The 24,491-nt window shown below is 44.1% G+C and overlaps 1 protein-coding gene across 2 annotated transcripts in view; it reads left to right on the top strand.

The window, feature by feature from the left end:
* Window positions 1-24,491, top strand: part of UFL1 (UFM1 specific ligase 1) — a 911,566-nt gene that overhangs the window by 381,754 nt on the left and 505,321 nt on the right. For both annotated transcript variants that reach the window (XM_044065765.1, XM_044065759.1), the window contains exon 8: window positions 12,508-12,654. In XM_044065765.1, coding sequence (XP_043921700.1) covers window positions 12,508-12,654 — 147 coding nt within the window. The remainder of the gene's footprint in view (window positions 1-12,507; window positions 12,655-24,491) is intronic.

Below are 24,491 nucleotides of genomic sequence, written 5' to 3'. Positions count from 1 at the left end.
GAGAATGCATTAAATACTGCTTGTAATAATTCTGCTTCTCAACCCTCATTTCATAAAAAAGGCAGACAGACTTTGTAAAGTCCCTCAAACTGACAAATATGGGTTCTCTCACCTTGGGTAGGATTCAGTGGGTACTTCTAGATCTTTGCCAGTTTGGAATAGACTCCAATATCTACCAATCCTTCCTAGGGTTGCCACCTTTTCAGTGGACCAAAGTGGGACATGGGGGTGTGGCCAATATGACACTGGCCACACCCTCTACCATGACATCATCACAGGAGCGGTGAAGGAGATCTGCTATGGGTACGACGGATGGCTGCTGGAGTGGCTGGTTGGCTGGCTGCTGGAGTGGCTAGCTGGCTGGCTGCTGGAGTGGCTAGCTGACTGGCTGGCCGGCTGCTGGAGTGGCTAGCTCCCATTGGTGGAAGTAGCAGCTGAATTAATGAATGACTGGATGGATGGTTGGCTGCATGAATGGATGGATGGATGACTGGCTGGATGGATGGATGGCTGGCTGGCTGGATGGATGGCTGACTGGCTGCATGAATGGATGGCTGGCTGGTTGAATGAATGGATGGCTGGCTGGCTGGAAGAATGCCTGGCTGGCTGCATGAATGGATGGCTGGCTGGCTGGATGAATGGATGGATGGATAACTGGTTGGCTGCATGAATGGATGGCTGGCTGGTTGAATGAATGGATGGCTGGCTGGCTGGAAGAATGCCTGGCTGGCTACATGAAGGGATGCATGGCTGACTGGCTGGCTGCATGAATGGATGCATGGCTGGCTGGCTGGATGAATGAATGGATGGCTGGCTGGATGAATGGATGGATGGCTGGCTGGCTGATTTAAAGAATGGGTGGATGGCTGATTGGCTGGCTTGTTAGAAAAAAAAATCTCATTTTTTTTTTTTCCGCGGCTGTAGAAGTGCTTAAAACAAAGCGCTCCTACAGCCTCGATCATTGCAGGGCTCTTCCTGCCTCAATCCCCACCCCTTTCATGAATTGCAGCCAATTGCTGCATGAATTACAGCACCCAGACCTAACAGGCAGCAGCTTTGCCTGTAGGTCCGGGTTGGTGACGTAACTGAATTGCCGTAGAAAAGCCAGAAGTAATTGCGGCTTTTCCACGGCAATTCAGTGTGATTGAAAAGCGGGACCTTTCAAGTCCCACTACTTTCCACAGCGGGCAACGGGATGAGGCAGCCCAACCAGTGAGTGTCCCGCTGACAGTGGGACGGGTGGCAACCTTAATCCTTCTCTGGTGGACAAGGAGGGTAATGCATTATACAGATTTGGTAAAAGAATATTTTCTTCTTAAGTTTTGCAATATAGAATTCTTAACTATCAGGTGTACATGTGGAAGTTTATTCTGTTTCATACAGACAGCTTGACAGAATTATCTGCCGCACTTCCTTCAGAAGATAATTTCTATCTGAATGTTATTGTTTCTATCCTTCTGATGTTATCAGACATGCCTGCTACTGCTACATTGTTGAGGAGATATGCATGGTTGTGTAATCAAATGTTTGCTGATGAGAAAACTTCTAACATTTAAAATTCAGCTTTAAAGTTTTGTTTAGGCCATGTGCTACTCAGGTCTGCAAACAATTTAATGAAAGAGGGGAAATTAATCCAGGGCGTCTCAAAGATTTTTCAAGCTCACTTTTATAAGTCTTCTTTTCCTTTTTAAAAGCAGAACATAGCAATGGGCTTTGGCTGACAAAGTTTGCAGATGACTGAGCTACGGGCAGTCATTGAATCCCCAAATGATTTTGCTATCCTGCAGGAAGGTTTGTTCCAAATAAATAAGTGGTGCCAGAAACCTAGACTGAAACTAAATGCCTAATAAAAGCATTATTGTATCCTTTGGGAAGTCACCTACCAAAAGAAACTGTCACCATACTCTGTATCTTACAGACTGCTAAGAGGTGACCTGTGTCTGGCATACAAGGCATCCTCCAACCCAGTGCTGATGGATTTACTGCACATCAGCAAGTCAAATTACATTATAAATACTCAGTCTAGGTATATAAACATCTTCTGCAACATCAACAGAATGGTTGAAGGGACAGGTATATCAGGCAGAGGATACCACTTCTCTGGAAGAGACTCACTCTCCACACAGCAAAGGTCACCCCTGTTCATATTCAACCACAATTTAGATCTGTGGATGAGAAACAGAAAATTTACCCCATGACTTGCCCCTTTACTACTAATGGACAGAAGCATTAGGGGTAATATATAATTATTGATGTTGGAATGAGTAAGGCCAGTCTCTAACCACATTAGGTAGATTAATTTGAGCTCAAAAAGAGAAACTGGCTAGGCTTGAAATGGCCTGCAGGGGCAGCTAGCCTAGTACTTAATTATGAACCTATGAACAAACAATCCTGCCTTCTCAAGCGAAACAGGGAACAAAAGAGAGATGGCAGGAGGGGAATAACAAGACATGAGGACTCTTTCCAAAAAAGGGACAATCTATTCCTTCAGAATGACTATGTCAGCATTCCATCCCCCATGCCTTCCTACCCCTTCTCTCGAAATCTGCTACAGAAACTGTTTTTTTAAATTTCCCTTTGACTGCAGATTGTTTCATATTCTTGGGTACTAATTGTGGTTCAGGAGAGTTGCAGTTAACACTGGATACCGAAACCTTCTTTCAAGGGAATTCCTAGCCATCGTTTGAACCACACCATGTTTTTTCCTCAGGTTCTTCATCACTTAGCCTAAGAGTCATACAACCAGTGTCTTTATAAAGGCTTCTGTTAGATAAAGAGATATCTTGGAGACCACTTCTAGAGCTTTCCTTTCTAAATCTGTATGTGAAAGTACCAAAATTCAAAATGTTGATCCTTTAGAATCTGTTACCTGTCATCTCTTAAGGGAATGTTACGATAATACTGGATCTAAAAGATGCTTATCATCACCTTCCCATAGCTGCAGGCTTCAGGCTTCAGGAAATGTCCAAGATGTTCTTTGTGTTTCACTGTTGCAGTCATCACATTTGGGTTATCTGCTTGCAGTAGCCCTCAGTCGGCCTGATTAACAAAGTCTTGGATCCTGCGTCGGTTGCTGTCTCATCTTCCATGACGTCAGTTAGTCAGGGGTATAAAGCATGTAGCTGACGCCATTACCCCAGTATTTCTTGCCATGCGGTGCCCGAAGCAGAAACAGTTCACAAGTGCCTGTCGGCCGACTCCTGAAATTTTCGTTTTCGAGTTTCAGAACTGAAGTCTTCAACTACGCTAAGTACCCCATTGGGGAAACTTTTTCTTGCTCTAAACCGATGTCAGTAAAAGTCAATAATTGTATTTCTTGTGGGAAGCAAATACCTCATAAAAATTTTCATTCGTACTGCATTCCTTGCCTAGGCCCTGACCATGACGTACCTTGCTGTCGGGTTTGTGCCTTATTTAAACAACAAACTATTCGTCGTCTGTTTATTTATACTTCTAGATATGTTGGTACTCGGTTCAACTATCCAGATATGGCTTTGGTAAGCCACCCGACTACCAACATTCCAAAAAAATGCAAAGAAAGACAGAGACAGACCACATAGGTCCAAAGCTGCCGACGACGCTTCTCCTAAGCTAGTCACCAGTTCTCTGGTACTCAATGAAGAGCTTTCGCAGCCCCTGATACCTGCTACTTCAGATTCACAGGCCTTTACTGAGACCCATTTGGAGTCCGGTATGCCGCAAGATGCTTCAACTGTGGAACCTGCGGATGTCTCTACCTTGGATGGTCCGGAGCCGCTGTGCAGGCACTGGCTTCTGAGGGTGTATTCAGGCCTACTGACTTGCATATTAAACCGATGCCATCTTCTTCTTCAAGGCCTAAAACTCAATCTATGCCTAGAAAACCGACGCTCAGACTGCATGGTCCGGCCTCTATGCCTAAAGAACAAATGATAAGAATGGCTGAAGACCGTATTACTTTAATCAGGGGAAGCCAACCTTCCCCCTCTAAGAGACCTAGGACTGAGTTTTCTTATGATTCTTCTGATGAGTATTCTGAAGTTTCTGTTTCCTCTGATGACCAGGATTTACATTTGTCTACCTATGAGGATTCTGATGCAGAGGACTCTCTTCCCTCTGCTTACCCTCCAGAGGATTTCTCTTTTGGTGAAACCTTGCATGCTCTTAGGGAGCATTTTCGCTGGGAAAGCCAGGATTACTCTGACTCTAAAAAGAGGCTTAGGGATTTACTACTACTGCCCCAACACAGGCCTTTAGCTATCCCCCCTGTACTGGACATAGCTGATGATCCCTTTTCGGAATCTAGCTTGGCCCTTGACTCTTTACCTCCTGCTCCCAGAAAGCCTGATAGATATTACAGGGTTCCTGACTCTCACAAGTTCCTTTTTAAAAATCCTACTGTGGATCCTGAGACCATTTCACAGGAACCCAAGGGCATTAAGGCTACTACTGCCAAAAATCATACCCATTCTGATAGAGATTTCAGGGCGCTGGATAGATGGGGTAAGAAGGTATACACTTCTGCAACCTTAGCCATTAGGGCCTTAAACTGCCAGTTTCATATGTTAAAGTATCAGCAGCATATTATTGGATGGCTTAAACAGAAAATGATGTTGATTCCTGACTGTGCTGAAAATAAAGATTTACAGGATTTAATGCATTCTGCTGAACAAGTTGGAAAACATACTTTGCAATGTAGTTTTGATTCACTAGAGGCATCTTGCAGGGCTGCTGTCACTGGGTCTTTACTTAGAAGGCATGCTTGGCTTAAGGAGCAATCTTTGCCAGATCATGTTAAAGCTAAATTGCTGGATGCTCCCTTAAACCAAGACTGCCTGTTTGGCAACAAAGCAGAAGAAGTACTTAAAAAGATGGAGGACAAAGCTAAATCTATGCAAACTGTTAAAGATTTCTTGCAAGTGCAGCCTCTCAGATTTAGTAGGCATTGGCCTTCTAAGAATTGGTCCTTTCTTGCCTCTTCCAGGCCTTCTCAGTCCAAACCCAGAACCAGCAGAACACCCAGGCTTCAGTTCCAAGGTGCTCACAGGACTAAGCAGTGGGGGCTCCCACTTCTAAAGCAGGGAGTGGTAAGACTCCTCCCATGGTAAACTGTCTCAATGACTTAACTTTAAATCTTCCAAGCCCTGCTCAACTGACTGTTCCCTTAGGGGGAAAGATTGCCTGGCAAGCAAACAATTGGGAACGCATTACCCAGGACAAATGGGTTTTAAATATTGTTTCCCAGGGATACAGATTCCACTTTCACTCCTTACCAACCCCAAACGGTTGCCCAGACCTACCCACAAATCAGTGGGCAGAGGCTCAAAACCAAATTCTCGCTCACTTAAGCATCAGGGCTATTCAACCTGTTCCATAAGAGGAAAAGGGACAAGGTTTCTACTCAAGACTTTTTCTGGTGCCCAGAAAAGACAACTTCTGGTGTCCTATACTGGACCTCTCTATCCTAAACTCTTTTTTGGTGATTCCCAAAATTGAAGATGCTAACTCTCCACCAGCTGCTTCCTATGCTAGGCAAGGATGCCTGGTTGGCAACACTGGATTTAAAGGAAGCCTACCTGCACATCCCAATAAGGGAATCCTGCAGAAGATACCTACGCTTCAAAAAAGGCTACATGCACTATCAGTTCTCTGCACTGCCCTTTGGCTTATCTACTGCGCCCAGGGTATTCACAAAGTGCCTAGCTCCAGTCATTGCATTTTGCAGGCAAAGAAATATCCAGATATAATCATACCTGGACAGTTGTCTAATTTAGGCAGAAAGCCAGGACATACTATTGAATCATTTGGCATTTGTACAGAAATTGCTAACTTCTCTGGGGTACACCATAAATGAAAAGAAATCACATCTTGTACCCTTCCAACAAGTTGTATTCCTGGGAGCAGGCTTGGACACAACTTCCCAGATGGCTTTTCTCATGCCAGAAAAACAAGTTAATTCAACAGTCTACTTTAAACTACTGGCCATAAAGACCCAGCTATCTGCAAGGAAAATACTGCAAGCCCTCAGGTTCATGGCCTCCTGCATTCTACTAATTCCATATACAAGACTGCATATGAGGAAACTATAGTGGTATTTAAAAAGCCTATGCTGTCAAAATTCTCAGGATCTAGAAGCAATGATTCCTATCATTCCTTGTCTACAGATAGAGTTTCTTTGGTGGGCAGATGCCTGTCACCAAAACAAGGGACTGCCATTCACTCTACCCCCTGCCGCCCAAAGCCTAACAACAGATGCATCAGACTATGCATGGGGGGCTCACCTGGCAGGGAAGTGCATTCAGGGTAAATGGAACCCAAGTCAAATGCACCTGCACATCAATCAAAAATAAATGTTAGCTGTACAAAATGCTCTGACAGCCTTTAAGGACCACATCCTTCCAGGACAATTAATGGTAAAGACGGACAACACCACTGTTATGTGGTACATAAGCAAGTAGGGGGGAACTCATTCATACTCTCTCTGCAGACTAGCCATGGCTCTGTGGAACACAGTCTTGAACTACCAAGTGCACCTACAGTTTCACTTCCTGCCAGGAAAGCTAATCACACTGGCAGACAACCTAAGCAGAAACTTCATGGACCCACATGAGTGGAAACTGGAACCAAAGGTATTCAACATGTTGCGAAACAAATGAAGGAGCCCAGATATAGACCTGTTTGCCTCCCCCCAGAACTACCAATTGGAAAAATTCTGCACAAGGACTCCCCACAAAAAAGCTTGGAAAGTGGATGCCCTGTCCTTCACCTGGAAAAACCTACCAGTTTAAGCCTTTCCCCCTCTGCCTCCCCTCCCCAAGGTACTACTAAAGATCAAACAGGACAAACCAAGGAGGATACTGATTGCACCAGACTGGCCACGCCAACACTGGTGCCCCCTTCTGCGCAGTGTGTCACTGCTGACACCATTGCATCTGCCTCAGACCCCTGCCCTGCTGTCCCAGTAGGGGGGCCCGATTCTGCACCCACAGCTTCAAACCCTGAACCTGGCAGCCTGGCTGATTACCTAATCTCTCCGTTACCATCCCACAGTAAGCAAGTGTTGGATGTCATTCTGGAGGCAAGGAGGCCTAGTACTAGAAAATCCTATGCTGAAAAATGGAAAAGATTCTGTTCCTGGAACCAAACTCAGGGGATGGACACTGCAGCGCCCAATTTATTCTTGATTCTTCAATACTTAACTGAGATGCTGCACAAGGGCCTTTCCTTTTCCTCCATCAAAATTCATGACTCAGCCATTTCAGCTCATTACAACACAGACCCACCCCTCTTCTCTCATCTGCTGCTGAAACAGTTCCTCAGAGGGGCCAAAAACTTAAGACCACCCAGGAGAGCCCCTACTCCAGTCTGGGACCTTAACTTTGTATTGGAAAAACTCACTCTACCTCCTTTTGAGCCAGCTGCAAACGCAGAGTTGAAATTCCTCTCTTGGAAAACAGCCTTCCTTTCAGCCATCACTTCAGCAAGAAGGGTGTCTGAATTACAGGCCCTCATGGCAATGGAGCTTTTCATCATTTTTCATGCGGACAGGGTGTCCCTCAGGACCAATCCCTCCTTCATGCCCAAGGTGGTATCCAGTGTGGCCCTTAATTAGTCCATTCATTTGCCAACCTTCTTTTTTAATCCACAGAACAAGGGGGAGCGAATTCTGCACTCCTTAAATGTGCACAGACAACTTAGATTTTATTTGGGCAGGACTAAACCTCTCAGGAAATCTGAAAAACTGTTGGTTGCATTTGCTGCAGGGGAAGAGGGGAAGGCCATTTCAAAGCAAACCATTTCTAAATGGATAGGCCACTGCATTCATTTCTGCTATAAGCACCATGGAAAACCTACCCCACAGGGGATTAGACCACATTCAACCAGGGCTGCATCTACTTCTACAGCCTTTCTCAGAGGTGTCCCTACCAGGGACATCCTAGAGGCTGCTACCTGGAGTTCCGTACATACCTTCACCAAGCATTACCATTTGCCAATTTTCTCTAAATCCAGACCTGGCTTTGCCACTGCAGTCTTGCAGGGCCTTATAGCTGGTCCTAATGCTATCTAATTACCTCCTCCCATCCTTAGCTTTGGGAATATACCCAAATGTGATGACTGCAACAGTGAAACATGAACATAGTAGAGTTGTGTGCACTTACCATAAATGTAGATGTTCGAGTGTATTCACTGTTGCAGTCCTAGTTACCCTCTCTCCAGCCCCCTGACTTCTATTAGCTATACCTCTATTCTTGCTTACTATGTTTAAAGCTTTTTGGTGTATTTGCTTTTTTGTTGGAGGTGTAACCTTATGTATATATAATTGCTTCCCATTATGGGGGCACCTGACATCTGGGGCAAGAAAAACTGATGTAATGGCGTCGGCTGCATCCTTTATACTCCTGACTACCTGACGTCATGGAAGATGAGACAGCAACCGACGCAGGACCGAAAACTTTGATAATCAGGCCGACTGAGGGCTACTGCAAGCAGATAACCCAAATGTGATGACTGCAACAGTGAATGCACTCGAACATCTACATTTATGCTAAGTGTACAAAACTGTACTTTTCTTAGTTTCTAGATCACATTATCAGTTCTGTGCATTACCCTTTGTATTATCTACAGCTCCCAGGGTGTTTGCAAAGATTCTAGCTCCACTCATAGCTCACTCTTGCCTACATGACATTATTCACATATTTCCTTATTTAGACTACTCGTTCATCTTTGCAGAGCCTTTTTCCCAGTTGTCAAGAGTCCTTAGAATGGTTTATGTTTCTTCTGACCAGCCTGTGTTTCCAGGTAAATGTTTAGAAACACTCCTTAACCCTGTCATACAGGATTTTCTTTCTGTGTTGGCTTCTAGGCACTTCTTAGCAAAATCATTTTTGACACAGGAGAAAGTGGATTTTTATCTGGAAACTTTAGGATTCTGGGCTTCATGGCTTCTGTTATTCTCGTGATTCCTGTCATAAGGTTATATATGAAAAAAAATTCAATGGTTTCTACGAAAGCACATGGACCCAAGTCAAAAAAGGACTGTACTGGTGGAGACTTCAGGTAGAAACAAATCCAGGTCTCCCCTTTTCTCCTCATATCCCAAGCCAATCTGTAACTGCAGATGACTCCGATTTTTCTGGTGGGGGCAGTTTCTGTTGGGGTAAAGGTGCAAGGCTTGTGGAATTCTTTAGACAGACTGAAGCACATAAATATCAATGAGATGAAGGCTGTGATTCATGCCTTAAATTCCCTTCATCATCTGTGGTCCTACGGACCTCTAGAGGTAATTACAGGCAACACCACCATTATGTGGTACATAAACAAATAGGGGGACACAAGGTCTTACCTTATATTCAGGCTGGCTGTGATGTGTGGCGACTTAGCTGTACAGCATTCCTTAGCTCTTCCAGCATCTTGCATATCATCAGCACAAAAGATATGGTCAGACTAGCTGAGCAGGACCAGTACAGATCCTTCTGAATGGAAACTGAATGAGGTGGGGTGAGGGCATTCAGGAATCGATCCACTTGTAAGGAACAGCTCAAATGGATCTGTTTGCCTCCTTTCAAAACAAGCAACTGAACAAGTTCTATTCTAGTGCTTCTTGCAAGCAAACCTGGAAAACAGATGAATATTCATTCTAATGGTTGGGGATGTTTTTTTTTTTTTTTTTTACATCTTTCTACCCTGTCCACTGATATCCAGGGTGATTACAAAATTCAAAAAACTCTCTAAAAATAAATGTTGTGACTCCCTTATGGCCCAGGCAGTAGAGGTTTTGCTGTCTTATGGAACTAACCAGTAGAAATGAACACAAGCTTCTTCACAGACTGGAGGTGCTCATACAAGATAAGGGGATTATGCTAAACGTCAATATCAAACAGTTTCAACAAAAGCCTGGATGATTAATTTCTGATACCTTTTAGGCATCTGGTCCATGAAGATGTGCAGCAGGTACTGAAGGAGGCAAGAAAACCTGCTACTAGGAAATCCTGTATTGGCAAGTGGAAAAAAAACTTTCTAGTGCATGGCTAGTCAATAACCAGGGCTCTGTCAGGGATTTTGTATCACTAGTTCTTAAATATTTGGGTGATTTATTATCCTCTGGTTTCCCTTATCCCTTTATCAAGGTATATCTTGTGGCCATTTCAGCATGTCTATCTATGGATCCTCCTGTTTTTAGTAAAACAGTTTCTGAAGGAAATTTTATGCCTGAGACCTCTTTATAAACAATCACTGCCTGTTAGGATCTTAACTTTGTGCTGTAAAAGTTAACTATGTCACCATTTGAATCTGCCTAACAAGCAAGTTTTGGTTCATTATATGGAAAATGTCACTTCTCATTGTTTGACGTCTGCAGAAAGAGTATCTGAGTTGCAAATTCTCGGGGTTTTCTTAGGATAGGGTCACATTAAGAAAAAAAATCCATTATTCATCCTCAGTGTTGTTTCAGAGTTTTCTTAGAATCAAACTATCATTCTCCCAGTCTTCTATCCAGATCCTAAAAGCCACGGAGAACGGATTTTGCATACTCTGGACATGCATAAGCAGCTCGGGTACTACACTGACAGAACCATGTCCTTTAAAAAAAGCAAATCAGCTATGTAGTTCTTATGATGAGACAAAGAAAGGACAACTTTTCTCTCAAGATGGTTGTCAGTTGCTGCCTTTTGTTATAACTACAATTGTAAATTAGTTCCAGGCAGCATCAAGGCACATTTTATTAGAGCACTGATTTCTTTAATGGCATATTGGAAAGGGTTGGACTCTGGAAGTATTCTAGGGGCAGCTGCATAATGGCAGCTACTTGGTCCTTTGTACATACTTTTCCAAAGCATTTCAAACTTGATTCCTTTTCTAGGTTCTGGACAGGCTTTGCTAGAACCAATTTCCAGGGGCTACTGGATAACATATCCTTCTCCCTTCCAGGTTGGATAGGCTTTGGTAATCAACTCATGTAGCATAAAGGTTACTGCAGCAGTGAGAATGATGAGCATAGTACAGTTCTGTAAGTTGCACTAACCCATAACAGTAGATGTTGGAATTCTTCACTACTGCAGTAGCCGTACTTACCTTCCATCACCTTCTTGTGTGGATAGTTGGTTAGGATACAAACTTTTTTTAATAGTATTATATTATTTTGCATTTCAGGATGAGTTGCACTACATCTGTCCTTTTTGGCAAGAAAGTCCTGTAGAAATCTTCACTCTGGCTGCTAATTTCACTCCACAGGGCTGACCAGTCATAGTGAAGGTGTGGGTGGGAGCTAGAGCTTTTGTTGTGTCCTGGGTAGGACACAGCTCATATAGCTGAAGGGCCTTTGCAGCAGTGAGGAATTCAAACAAGTACTGCTATGGGAAAGTGCAATGTACACAACTACTTTCTACAGCTATATTATATCTTTCACCAGGAAAAGTGGTGCTAGAACTTGTATTTTATTTTCTCTCCTATTTTACTGAATGCAGGGACAAAATGTTATGATTATACAGTGGTATTTTTTGACAGAAGTGTATATGCTGATTGGAGACAGTAGTCAGTGTATCTACAGTACTTTTCACCTCATTCATAGATTTTGGTAGCCACTAAGGAATGTAGAACAGTGCGAGTACCAAAGAAAAAGACATAATACCATTATTTTATTCTTGCTAGTTAGTAGAGCTTGTGCAGCAACATTAAATAAAAAAATATCTTCCACGCATAGACTAGTAGAGCATTTCATTAATGTTTATGTATTTAGTCCCCAGATTGAAAATGCTTCCTTTCTAGCTGCAGCAAGATGCTCACTGCATAAAAGTAATGGCATTGTATTACAACCTAGTCATAAATAGGCTTTTCTGTAAGCATTACTTTATAGAGCTGTCTGTGGGACTCTTAATAATCAGACAGCATGAGAATGAAAAAGTCTGATCACAGTGTCATTATTTAAAAAAAATGTCCTTTATAATATAGTATCTTTACAGTTTATCCAGAAAAATGTACTAAATGTTAATATTTAAAAGATTTGCTGAATGATAAATGGTATTCAGTCAAAACATCCTTAAGTATAGTTATTAAGAATTATAAATGTACACCATCAACTGTACTGCATCACCAGTTAAAACCAGAGCTTCAGCAGACATCAAAATGAAAGCTCCAACATACAGTGACATTATTTTAAAATGTTAAGGAATTTCTTCGTTAAGTAGTGCCATTTTATGATAGCAATAAACCGTGTATAAGTGTGGGTATTGGAGGGTAAACCAGCACTACACACTTGCTGACATATATTAACTGTCATGGTCTTTCCATTCATTTGTTCATATGATGGTGAGACTTGAAGACAGATTAGTAGTCACTTTCTCTTAAGTAGTGGAGTGATGAGTTTATTAAAATGAAGAAAATTGCATTAAGTAATCAATGGAGTGTCTGCCTTCAGTTCCTTATAAATAATCTTGACATACCCTGCTTTCCATTTAGTGTATGTTTTAAGTTTGAGTATATGGAGAAGTAATATAAAATGACTGTTTTCTTTTTATCTGCGACTTTTGACAGCTGTAATTGAAGAACTGGTCAACAGTGGACGCTTGAAAGGGACCGTCGTTGGTGGCAGACAAGACAAAGCTGTATTCATTCCAGACATCTATTCCAAAACACAGAATAATTGGGTGGATTCCTTCTTTAAACAAAATGGCTTCCTTGGTAAGTATTTACTTGTTTATTCAGCAAAAGTTAAAATAAAATAAAAATCCCAACCTGCTGCAGCAAAGACCCTCCTGACCCATATTTTATTTTGTCTCATTCATCAATAAAAGGAAAAAGTCTTCCTGCTAAAGAATTTCTTGACATTGCATACTTCTGAACACTCCTTTTCTGGTGTTGTCCCTTTCACTGTAGCACAAAAGTGGAGTGAACACTTTTTCACCTTTTCATTCTCATTTTTCCTACATTTTATTTATTTATTTATTTATTTACATTTGTTGACCAGGAGTGTCCGACTGGACGTATGTCCATTTTCAGCGGTGGCCCGGGGAGAAAAGCTCCACAGTTAAAATATACAGACAGTAGTTACATTGGATTTACATAGCGATTAACAATTTGATTAACATAGCAATTAATTACAAACATAGTTACAGATGAAGAGCATAGTACATCAGTAGACAACTAGAATCTTTATCTGCGAAGTACATAACAGACAATGTTAAGTTGTCAATCTCGCCTTCATTCTTGCTGGATGGGTTCGGAGCCGATCCTCGGCTCCGACTCGGCACACTAAAAAGCTCGAGAGCTAATTCCACCGGCTTGAGGCTCCCCTATATCCCACAATGCTAGGCGGTAACTACCCAGATCTCGTTTGCCGCTATAGCTGACGAGGTGCTTCTCTACCGGCTCAGGCAGGTTAGTTTAATTAAACTACTTTTTGGTACTTCAAAAATCTTTATATCTTTTATATCTCATAGATTTAGCCCCTATTAGTGTTTTTTCTTACCTTATACTCTCGACTCCATCCCTTTTGTCGAGTATTTAGTGTTTTTCTCTCCCTTCCCCCTTTAGGCCTTTGGCCCTCCCCATTCCCACTAGTGACTAAACTTTTTTCTAAGGGCGTGTGTGTGTGTTTTACTTCATAACCTTTTAAAAATTTTTACTAAAGTGTGTCTGTGTGTTGTGTTGTGTAGACACTATGTCGAAGGAAAAGGTCTCAGGCTTCAAGAAGTGTGATTCGTGCTGTCAGAAGATGTCTCTGACAGACGGTCACACTTCTTGTGTCTATTGCCTGGGGCCTGTGCACCTGCAGGACTCATGTGCTGTATGTCATGGCTTCAGCCCTCGAGTCCTGCAGGAGCGTAAAAATAAGCTCATCCTTCGAGGTTTGTTGAAACCTGAAGGTCCCGCTACCCAGTCCAGTTCGGGTAGACCTTCTAAGGCTCCAAAACAATCGACTCCTGCCCTTGAGTCGACTGTTCAGGTGGCCAAACAGGTCCCGACATCGGCTCCGGCCGGAGCCGATGTTCTTGGGCCAGAGACTACTACCTCGGCTCCGGCTGGAGCCGAGACCATTAAGGCTTTATCGGCTCCGATGCCATCGGAGCCATATGCTAAGAAAAGGTCAAGATCCCCTTCTGGATGTTCTGTTACCATCTCTTCGCTCCGGCTGGAGCCGATAAATAAGTCCCCATCGGCTCCGATACCAGTATCGGAGCCATCTTATAGGAAGAGATCCAGGTCTCCTTCTGTCAGATCCATACATTCGGCACCGGGATCTCCTCTCCTTTCGGAACGGAGCCATAAATCACATTCCTCTCGGTCTTCCAGGTTATCGGACCATGACTTACAGAGGGTGGTGAGTAGACTTCTTAAGTCCGAGGCACTAGCCCAGATGCTCCATAGCCCGACTCATCAGTCCTTGGCTATTCCAGTCCCTCAATATATTCCTCCTCCGACTCCTTCGAGTTCGGAGCCGAAGCTTGTCGGACCTATCACTGTCGGTGCGTCGGATCCGATACCTTCGTATTCGGCTCCGTCGTCCGCTCCGATCTCCTCTTTGGAGGGATCTCGGCGCCGGGCTTCCATCGTCGGCTCCGAGGGGGCGAGTGGCATCGGACCCTTGTCCGACCCCGTTCTCCCTCTCGGAGCTTCGGCGCTGGTGAGTTCGGCTCCGACATCGGCTTCGGAGCCGTCTCTGTCGGTGCCGGGAGGGGTTCTTGTCTCTTCGGAGCAAGGGCCTCGGACCTTGCCTGACAGGGATGCCTTCGAGGTCATGCGGAGCGTGCTAGAACCCAGTTCTGCCACACAGTTGGTTCCTTCAGCTCCACCCTCAACAGTGCCTGCGGAGATCTCTGCTCACCCCCTTGTTTTACACCGTAGAGAACCAACTCCTCAGGTTTCCCCATTGGGAATTTCCTCCTCTTCCGAGGTCTCTCCTGATCCTGCTGGAGATCCCCCTAGGAAGAGGCAGTGCAAGAGGAAGCACATTGACTCCCCTGAGTCTATCACCTCTGACACTGACTTGGCGGAACTGAAGGGTCCCTGCTCCCTTCTGAAGACGTCTCCTTTGCAGACATTCTAGAGATTCTCAAACAGAGGGGAAACTGGCCAGCCCTAAACCCTTCGGAGGATGAGTCGGTGTATCTTGAGGCGTTTGGTTCTCGCCCTTCTACCTCCTGGGTGTCCCCTCCCTTTGACCCCCTTATGGAAGTGGTGTCAAGGAAGGCATGGACGGCTCCTGATTCAGTGGAACCTACCCCGAGGAGACCATCCAAATTCATCACGGCTCCTTCAGACAAGCAATTTCTTTCCAAAGGTGTCCCGGTTGATGCTATGGTGGTGGCTGCGGCCACAAAGAAGGAACTAGCTGATCCTTCTGTTCCTGTCCATCCTCCTAATAAAGACTCTAGGACCATGGACAGGTACGGCAAGCGGATGTTTTCGTCAGCGACCTTTTCTATGCGGTCGCTGAACTACTTATGCCATTTCACCCGTCTCCAAAGAGATTTGATCAAGGATATGGGTGAATTGATGAAGGATCCTACAGCTGAGGGGTTCAAAAATACTATGAACTCCCAGTTGGCTACCCTAAATTCTATAGTGAACTCTTCCATGCGGCTGGTTTCGTACGCAGCAGATGGAGCGAGTAGATCTGCAGGCACAGGCATTGCATTACGAAGGCACGCCTGGATGCGGTTGTGTAATTTCGCGGACCCTTTCAAGGCGTCCTTCACCAACTCCCCATTTGATGGATCATCTTTGTTTGGTCCACAGGTGAAGGATACATTGACCAGGTGCGAGGTGGAAGGTAAGACTTTCTCTGCCGTAGGAGTCCGTTTTTCCACCCCTTCTAGACCCTATCCCAAGGGTCAAAGTGGAGGAAAGATGTGGTTCCGCAAACAGTCTCAGGGAGTCTCATCTGACGCACAAGGTCGTTTTCCCTCTAGAGGCAGAGGGGGGAACAATAACCGACGCCGCCCCAGAGGCAGAGGAGGTCCGCAAAACCAGGGTAGCAGGGAAATGTTCTCTGACAAACCCTTTCAGCACCCCTGAGGGGCTGCCCGGCTGTCCGCTTTCGGAGGCAGTCGAGGGAAGATTATCGCTGTACCCAGAAGCCTGGCTTTCCCTAACTCAAGACAAATGGGTACAGTCGATCATATCCGAGGGTTACAAAATTCCCTTCATTCACGTCCCATCTCAACCAAAAAAATCCCTTCCAGACGTTCCACCCGGTCTAAGGGAACAAGCAGCTTTGGAAATTTCAAAGCTACTATTAAAAAGAGTCATCCAACCAGTCCCAGCAGACCAGCAAGGATCCGGAATCTACTCCAAATTCTTTTTGGTACCCAAAAAAACAGGGGACTGGAGACCCATCCTAGATCTCAGTCGTTTGAGCAAGTTTGTCAAGAAAACAAAATTCCGGATGGTCACGCTACAGTCCATCCTACCCTTCTTGGGTCAGGACAATTGGATGTGCTCTATAGATCTTCAGGATGCGTACTATCACATCAAAATGAACCGACGCTCCAGGAGATATCTCCGCTTCAGGCTAGGAGCCAGTCACTATCAGTTCAGAGCCCTGCCCTTTGGTCTCACTACAGCCCCCCGAGTGTTCACCAAATGCATGGCAGTGGTCACGGCTCACTTGAGGCGCCAGGGATTCCAGGTGTTTCCATATCTGGACGATTGGCTCCTTACGGCCACCACCAGGCATCAGCTCTTACTATCCAGAAATTTCACCGTGCAAACCTGTCAAGCTCTAGGCATATCAATAAATTTCGAAAAATCTGTCTTGTCGCCTTGTCAGTCTATTACTTTCATAGGCGCCAAATTAGATATGCAGACTCTTTTGGCGACGCTCACAGAGCAGAGGGTTTTAGACATTCGAAACCAAGTTTCTCTACTTCTGAATTTGGTCAAAGTCAAAGTCAGGCTGGTGTTAAAGGTATTGGGACTCATGGCGGCAGCTATTCCTCTTCTTCCCTTAGCTCGCTTTTACATGAGAATCCTCCAGTGGATGCTCTTCACCCAATGGTCCTTTCAGCGACTCCCGATGTCCCATTCCATACTAATCACTCAAGTATGCAGGAACCAGCTATCTTGGTGGGTCATGTCACCTCAACTTCTCCAAGGAAGACCCTTCTCTCTTCCCCCTCCAGTTGCCACGTTGACAACAGATGCCTCCCTGATCGGGTGGGGGGGGCATTATCAGGGCAGGACAGTCCAGGGCACATGGCAACCATTCGAGTGCCACTTGCACATAAATGTCCTAGAGATGAGAGCGGTGCTTCTAGCGTTGCAAGCCCTACACGACTCTCTTCCCATAGGGACTATTGCAATTCAGACGGACAACATGTCCGTGGTGTGGTACATCAACAAACAAGGCGGAACCAGGTCATACCCCTTATGTCGAGAAGCACTCAGACTTTGGCAATGGGCGATCTCCTCTCAGCGTTTTCTGATAGCGACGCACATCCCCGGGAAATCCAACGTCATTGCAGACAAATTGAGCAGAGCAATCCTCATGCCACACGAGTGGTCTCTAAAGACGTCAATTCTAGAAGAGGTATTTCTAAGATGGGGTTATCCTTGCTGCGATCTTTTTGCTACTCCCCAAAACAGCAAGTGTCAAGACTTCTTCACGCTTTTCCCGTTACCAGGCCAACCCACCAGAGACGCTCTAGTCCACGATTGGCCCCGGGGACTTCTGTATGCTTTTCCCCCCTTTCCATTGATACCTCGTCTAATACAGAAAGCCATCCTCATTGCCCCTTACTGGTCTCGACAGATATGGTTCCCCTTTCTTCATCGTTACCTTTTGGAGCAGCCTTGGCATCTGGACCCAGTACCAGACCTGATTACCCATCAGTCGGGTCAGCTGCACCAATCTCTGTCTTCCCTAAACCTCACAGCATGGTTTCTCCAATTCCTACCTTAGCCAGGCTTCCCTCAATATCTCGCTCGGTCAGAGATATATTAATAGCCTCTCATAAATCCTCTACCCGGAAGATTTATTCTAGTAAATGGAAACGTTTTTCCTGTTGGGCATCATCGAAAAACATTGATCCTTTTACTGCATCTATCCAATCCATTTTAGACTTCCTGGCGGAACTTTTTCACTCAGGATCGTCTGCATCAACCATCAGAGTTCAGTTGGCTGCCATTTCTAATTTTCATGTCGGGGTTTCAGAATCTAGCATAATGGCTCACAAACTCTGTAAGGCCTTTCTAAGAGGTGTATTTCTCCTCAAACCTCCGATCAAAGACCCTCCACCTCAATGGGATTTAAACTTGGTTCTGGCATCTTTGATTCTTCCCCCCTTTGAACCAGCGGCTTCATGTTCTCTGAAGTTGCTTTCCTGGAAGACACTTTTTCTGGTGGCCATTACTTCAGCGAAAAGAGTTTCAGAATTGCAAGCCCTCTGCAGTCGTCCTCCTTACCTACTTTTTCACAAAGACAGAGTATCTCTCCGGACGAATCCCTCCTTTTTGCCAAAAGTCTCCTCTCAAGTTAACCTAAACCAGGTTATTGATCTTCCCGTCTTTTTCCCTAATTATTCAAATAGATCAGAGCAAAAGCTGCATTTTTTGGATGTTCATCGCCAACTGAGATATTACTTAGACAGAACCAAACATCTCAGGAAATCTGATCAATTGTTTCTGTCATATGCGGAAGGAAGGTTAGGCCTTCCAGTTACCAAAGTGTCTCTGTCTAGATGGTTAACTTCTACAATTACCTTCATCTATGAGATTAGACATCAGAAATTACCCTCAAGACCTAGAGCTCACTCAACCAGGGCATTAGCTACATCCATTGCCTTTCAGGACAGGTTGCCAATAGACTCAATCTGTGCAGCAGCCACATGGGCTTCTCCTCATACATTCATTTCACATTACAAATTGGACATGGTTTCTAGAAGCCGTGCCAATTTTGGTTCCACTGTTCTCAAGAGTCTGTTCCGATAGGCCACCCGGGATAAGGTGCTAGGGACGCGGTCCCATCCAGCAAGAATGAAGGCGAGATTGACAACTTAACATTAAGAAGTTATGTACCTACCATAACGTTCCATGTTAGTTGTCTTCTCGCCTTCTTTCTTGCGTCCCGCCCTCCTTCCCCCAAGCCTGGACAGACCGACAGGAATTGTTTTGTGTTTCTCTTCCGAATCTTGTTATTCCATTTTGCAGACTAGTATTGCTTGGTATAGCTACCAAACGAGATCTGAGTAGTTACCGCCTAGCATTGTGGGATATAGGGGAGCCTCGAGCCAGTTGAATTAGTTCTCGAGCTTTTTAGTGTGCCGAGTCGGAGCCGAGGATCGGCTCCGAACCCATCCAGCAAGAAAGAAGGCGAGAAGAAGACAACTAACATGGAACGTTATGGTAGGTACATAACTTCTTATTAACAATTGTTACAATAAGAAATTCCTGCTGTATAATAAGTAGTAGGCTTATGAGCATCCGAGCTTGCTATAATCAAGGTAGTTAGTGGGGTGGAAAGAACGGTAGTGGTTGGATGGGGTGGGTGATATTAGAGTAGGAGTTGCAAGGGCATAGCCAGCATGTTTTTAGGTGCACTTTTAGTAAAGTTTTGAAGTGGGTGCATGATGGTATGAAGGTAATTGTGGGTGGGAGGGAGTTCCATAATTTGGCTATGGTGCAAGAGAATAGTGCTTCACCAGCAGAGTTATTGGCTTTAGTGATCTGCAAGTGATTTTTGTTGCTGGATCTTAGTGGTCTGGTGGTGCGATAGGATTGGAGTAGATTCTGGAGGGATGGGACATTTAGTGGATGGTTTACTAGTTTGTGGGCGAGTGAGAGTTCATACCATTGAAGGAGGTGAGGGAGTTCAAGCCAGCCCTGTTCAGCAAGTGAGAGACTGTGGTGACTACGGTAGGATGCCCCTGTGGCGAATTTGGTGATTTTGTTGTAGCAGGTCTCTAGCTTGTTTAGATCGCATTGCCTTAGGTTGGTATATATTGGAGAGGCATAAAGTAGGGTGGAGATAAGGTGGGAATTTGCTACTGAAATCTTTGCTGCTTTGGTGAGAAGTTGCTTATTTCTGTGTAACGCTCCTAGGTTTTTGTGGACTTTTTTATGGTCATGGATATGTGAATGTCAAATTTTAGTTTGTCTATTTCCACTCCTAGCAATTTGGTGTGTTCTGTTGGGTGTATAGTGGTGGTGTCTTTTGCTGTGATGTTAAAGTGAGAGTTGTTTTGAGTATGTTTGGTGGGTTGGAAGATGAGTAGTTTAGTTTTGTTTGGGTTGAGTATTAATTGGGCATCGGATAACCAAGTTTCAACAGAGGAAAAGGCTTCCTGTGTGACTTTTTGCAGTTTGGATAGGGACTGGGCTGAGCAGATGATGGTTGAGTCATCTGCGTATTGTATGAATGTGCCATGTTTGGTGGCAGAGGCTAGATTATTGGTGAAAATAGAGAAGAGTTAGGGGTCCATGGATGGATCCTTGGGGAACCCCTATAGAGACAGGTAGTTGGGGAGATATGTCATTCTGCCATACAATGGATTGTTGGCGGTCAGACAGGTAACTCTGAAACCAGTTGGTGACTGTTTGAGAGAAGGATAGGTTATTGAGGACAGAGATGAGTTGTTTGTGTGGGGCCATGTCAAATGCTTTAGATAGGTCTAGGAAAGTAGCAGAGGAGAGATAGCCATTGTTTTTATGCTGAAGCATAGTGTTAATTAAGGAGAGTAAGGCAGTGGTGGTGCTATGGTTTGGTCGGAATCCATGCTGAGTATTGGAAAGGAGGTTGTTAGTATAAGGTAGTCTGAGATCTGAGAGTGAATGCATCTCTCTAGTGTTTTGGAGAGTGGAGAGAGAATAGCTATGGGGTGGTAATTGGTTAGTTCTGTGGAGGGACCGCCTTTGTGGAGGGGAATTATATGTGATACTTTCCATAGTGTGGGAACGTAACTTTCTGACAGAGATCGGGTAATCAAGATGGATACTGGGTAGGCCAGAGCATCAGCTGCGATTTGTAGGTATTCACTTGGGAGGTTGTCTGCTGCTAATTTGGTGGGCTTAAGTTTTGTTAAGAGTTTTTTTTTATGTTGGAGGTAGGTACAGGAGAAAAAGAGAAGGCAGTGGGGAGATTACTAGTTGAAGGTGAGGGTTGGAGGGGAGGGGGGTTGTGTTGTTTAGCTAGTGATAGTATGGTTTGTGTGAAGTGTGTGTTAAATGAGGTAGCAATATCTTCGGAGGAGTGAGGGATGTTAGGAGGAGGGGTACTGACTTTACCTGGGTGGAGGATGGAGTTTATGGAGGACCAGAATTGTTTGGGGCTGTGTTGGGAGGAGTCTAGGGCAGACTGGTAGCACTGGAATTTGTCCTGTTTTATTAGCTTTTTGACTCTATTGCGTAGTTCTAGGAATTTCTGTCTAGTTGAGGGGGTTTTATTTTGCACCAGTGCTCCCCAGGCTTTATTCCTATTTTTCATTTCTGACTTAGTGTTTTTCTGTAGCCATGGGGAAGGTTGTGCTTTGGTTCTGGAAAGTCTTATGGGGGCATGGTAATTAAGGATGTTCAGGAAGGTAATATTAAAAAATTCAACTGCGTCATCAAGACTGAGGTACTTTAGAGGATGCTAGTTACATTCTTTGAGGGATGAGATGAATGTGAGTGGGTTAAAGTTTTAGTTTTTTACGTATTTGACGGTAGATGACAGGTTTAGCTTGATATAGGTATTTTTTGAGTTGGAATGTTGGGGAGTGATCACTGAAGCTATCTGATAAGCAGCCTGTTATATATGACTGGGGGCTCTTACTGACTAGTATCCAATCCAGGGTAGTGTGCTTGCTGGAGTTTTTATTTATCCTGGTTGGCGACTAGACTAGTTGGATGAAGCCATGAAGGTTTACATGATGGGTTGGATGGTTGCCAGAACAGGATTGCCAGTCAATATTGAAATCACCTAAAATTATAGTTTATTGGGGGAGATGGTGGGTAGACCAGCTGAGGAGGTTTTCTAGTGCAGGGATGTTTTGGCCAGGTGGGAAATAGCATGCAGTTATGTTGATGGTTTTGTTTTGGTTTATTTTGAGGTTGGTATATATTATTTCTTCATTGCCTATTTGTGGAGCTGATGATTTTAAGATGTGGATGTTTAGATGCTGTTTAAATATTATAGCTACACCGCCTCCTTTCTTATTTAGTCGGTCTACTCTTAGTATGCCGTAACCGGTAGGGAGGAATTGCTCACTGGTAATGTGAGGTTTTAGCCAGGTTTTTGTCAGGATGACTATATCTGGGGAGTACAAGTCTATGGTGGCATGGAGTTCATGGACTTTGTTGGATATACTTCTAACATTTAGGCTTAGTAGAAGGAAGTCACTTGGCTTTCTATTGGCTGTGATATGGGAGAAGTTGTGGTTTCTCGTCTGATTATGAGGATTGGTGTTGGAGATGGTAGGGCCAGGGTTGGGGTGGATGTCTCCACTTAGGGCTAGTTTTGATATGCATGAGGTTATTAGTTTTCTCAGTTTTTGAATGTGTTTGTTTATTAGGGAAACTTTATGATTATGCTCTGTGGGTAATAGGTATGGTGGGAGGGTTACTATGTTAAGTTGTAGGGATGTTTTATGCTTGAGTAATATAGTTGGTAGAATATGCGGGGGGTGCATAGGGATGGTTCTTGAGTTGGTGGGAGGGGAGCTGAGTGAGGGTGAGACATGAGTGGTGGTGTGAGCAGTAGTACAGTGGTAGTGGTTGAGTGGGGGAATTTGGTAGGATGTAAGATATGCAAGGAGAGTGCATACAGTGAGCATAGGTAAGGTATGCTTGTACATGTTAGCTGAGGAGGAGTGATAGTAGTGGGAAGATGGATGAGGTAGTGTTGGGTTTAGTGCTGTGGTTGGCTATTGAAAAGATGGGAGGGGTTTACGAGTGTAATAAAGGTAGGATCACTGGGGGCGGGAGGAAATAGGGGGCAGGGTGGGGTGCGAAGCAGGTAGATACCCTGTTAGTTCCTCTTATGAGGGGGTTGGAAACAGTCAGGTAACAGAGTAAACTGATAAATGAACATATGATAATGAATATGGAGACTCAGGTGGGTACCCTGTATTTCCACAGACTATCAGTTAGCTGTGCCCCAGTTCAGGCAGTTTTAATAAGTTCTATGGCAGAGCCGAGCATGAGGTGCTCAAAGGGTGGTTGTAGTTTAAAAATGGTGCCTGCCACAGGTAATATTTATTAACTTTGGGATTGGCTTAAGGTAATAAACAGGGAAGGGGGAGAGGGAGAACAAGGGTGGGAACAGGCAGTTCTTTTGTACTGCTGCTAATGAGCCAAAGCAAAGACAAATTTGTGTTTAAGAAACAATCAGAATTGACCAAGGACTGCTCTGAAACTGTAAGTCATTTCTTAACCATTTCTCAGGTGAAAAAACAGGATAACCTTGTATCAGTAGGCTACTGTGGTCTCAGTTTAAATTAACAAACACACAGTATTTATCAGTTATATGAAAAGATAAAGTGAACAAGCTCTAGCCTGGGGAGTACGCCTTCACCATATGAAAATGAAAAGCTACAATAAAGCTACTCCCTCCATGTGGTAGCTAGCTTCAAGATGATCAGTTTAGCGGGTATTATATATCCCCTTTCTTGTAGTTGCTGGTATACAAGCACTACATATGTATCCCAGGTCCTTCAATAAAGGACCTGGGATACATATGTAGTGCTTGTATACCAGCAACTACAAGAAAGGGGATATAATATATAATACCCGCTAAACGGATCATCTTGAAGCTAGCTACCACGTGGAGGGAGTAGCCTTATTGTAGCTTTTCATTTGTATTTATCAGTTATGGATACTATTTGCTAACAGAAAGGAATAAGAGAGAAAATGGAAGATGAGTGTGTGTGTTTGTGTTTGTGTGTGTGTGTGTGTGTGTGTGTGTGTGTGTGTGTGTGTGTGTGTGTGTGTGTGTGTGTGTGCGTGTGTGTGTATGTTTGTGTGTGTGTGTGTGTGTGTGTGTGTGTGTGTGTGTGTGTGTGTGTGTGTGTGTGTGTGTGTGTGTGTGTGTGTGTGTGTGCTTACAAGCCAAAGCAGAGTGCTCTCTAGGGGAAAATGAATACTGGCTCAAACAGGTAGACATATACTCAGTTAATTTTAGCTGTTTGCAGACATTTCAGACCCGGACCGCTCTTTTCTTATAAGAATGATAAAGGTGGTACCGCAGTTGAATACTTAAGAGTGGTGTTAGGTCTAGAAAAGAAGAGTACAGAGAGGAGTAAGCACTTTATGATGGTAAAGATATATTATAAAGATTACAAAAAACAAACTGAGCAAATAGCTACTGCATACAGGAAAATATGTCTTGAACCAACTACTAGTATATGCAGATACTGAGCCAACTGGAAAAACATCAGTTAGAAGGGACCTCAGCTGACAGTTATGCAGTCACAAATAAAAATATAGTAAGCAGCAATCTGTCCTGGGTCTGTAATGTGATTCTGTCCACCAGTAACAGCACAATTGTATAGAAATAATTTAGACACTAGTATGATCTGTCTACACACAGCACATATACATGAATA

Source organism: Protopterus annectens, chromosome 1.part0 (assembly GCF_019279795.1).
Source record: "Protopterus annectens isolate FY-2018-M chromosome 1.part0, PAN1.0, whole genome shotgun sequence".
NCBI classification, from domain to species: Eukaryota; Metazoa; Chordata; order Ceratodontiformes; family Protopteridae; genus Protopterus; species Protopterus annectens.
The sequence above is the reverse complement of the archived record's forward strand: the minus strand, read 5'-3'. Positions and strand labels throughout refer to the sequence as shown.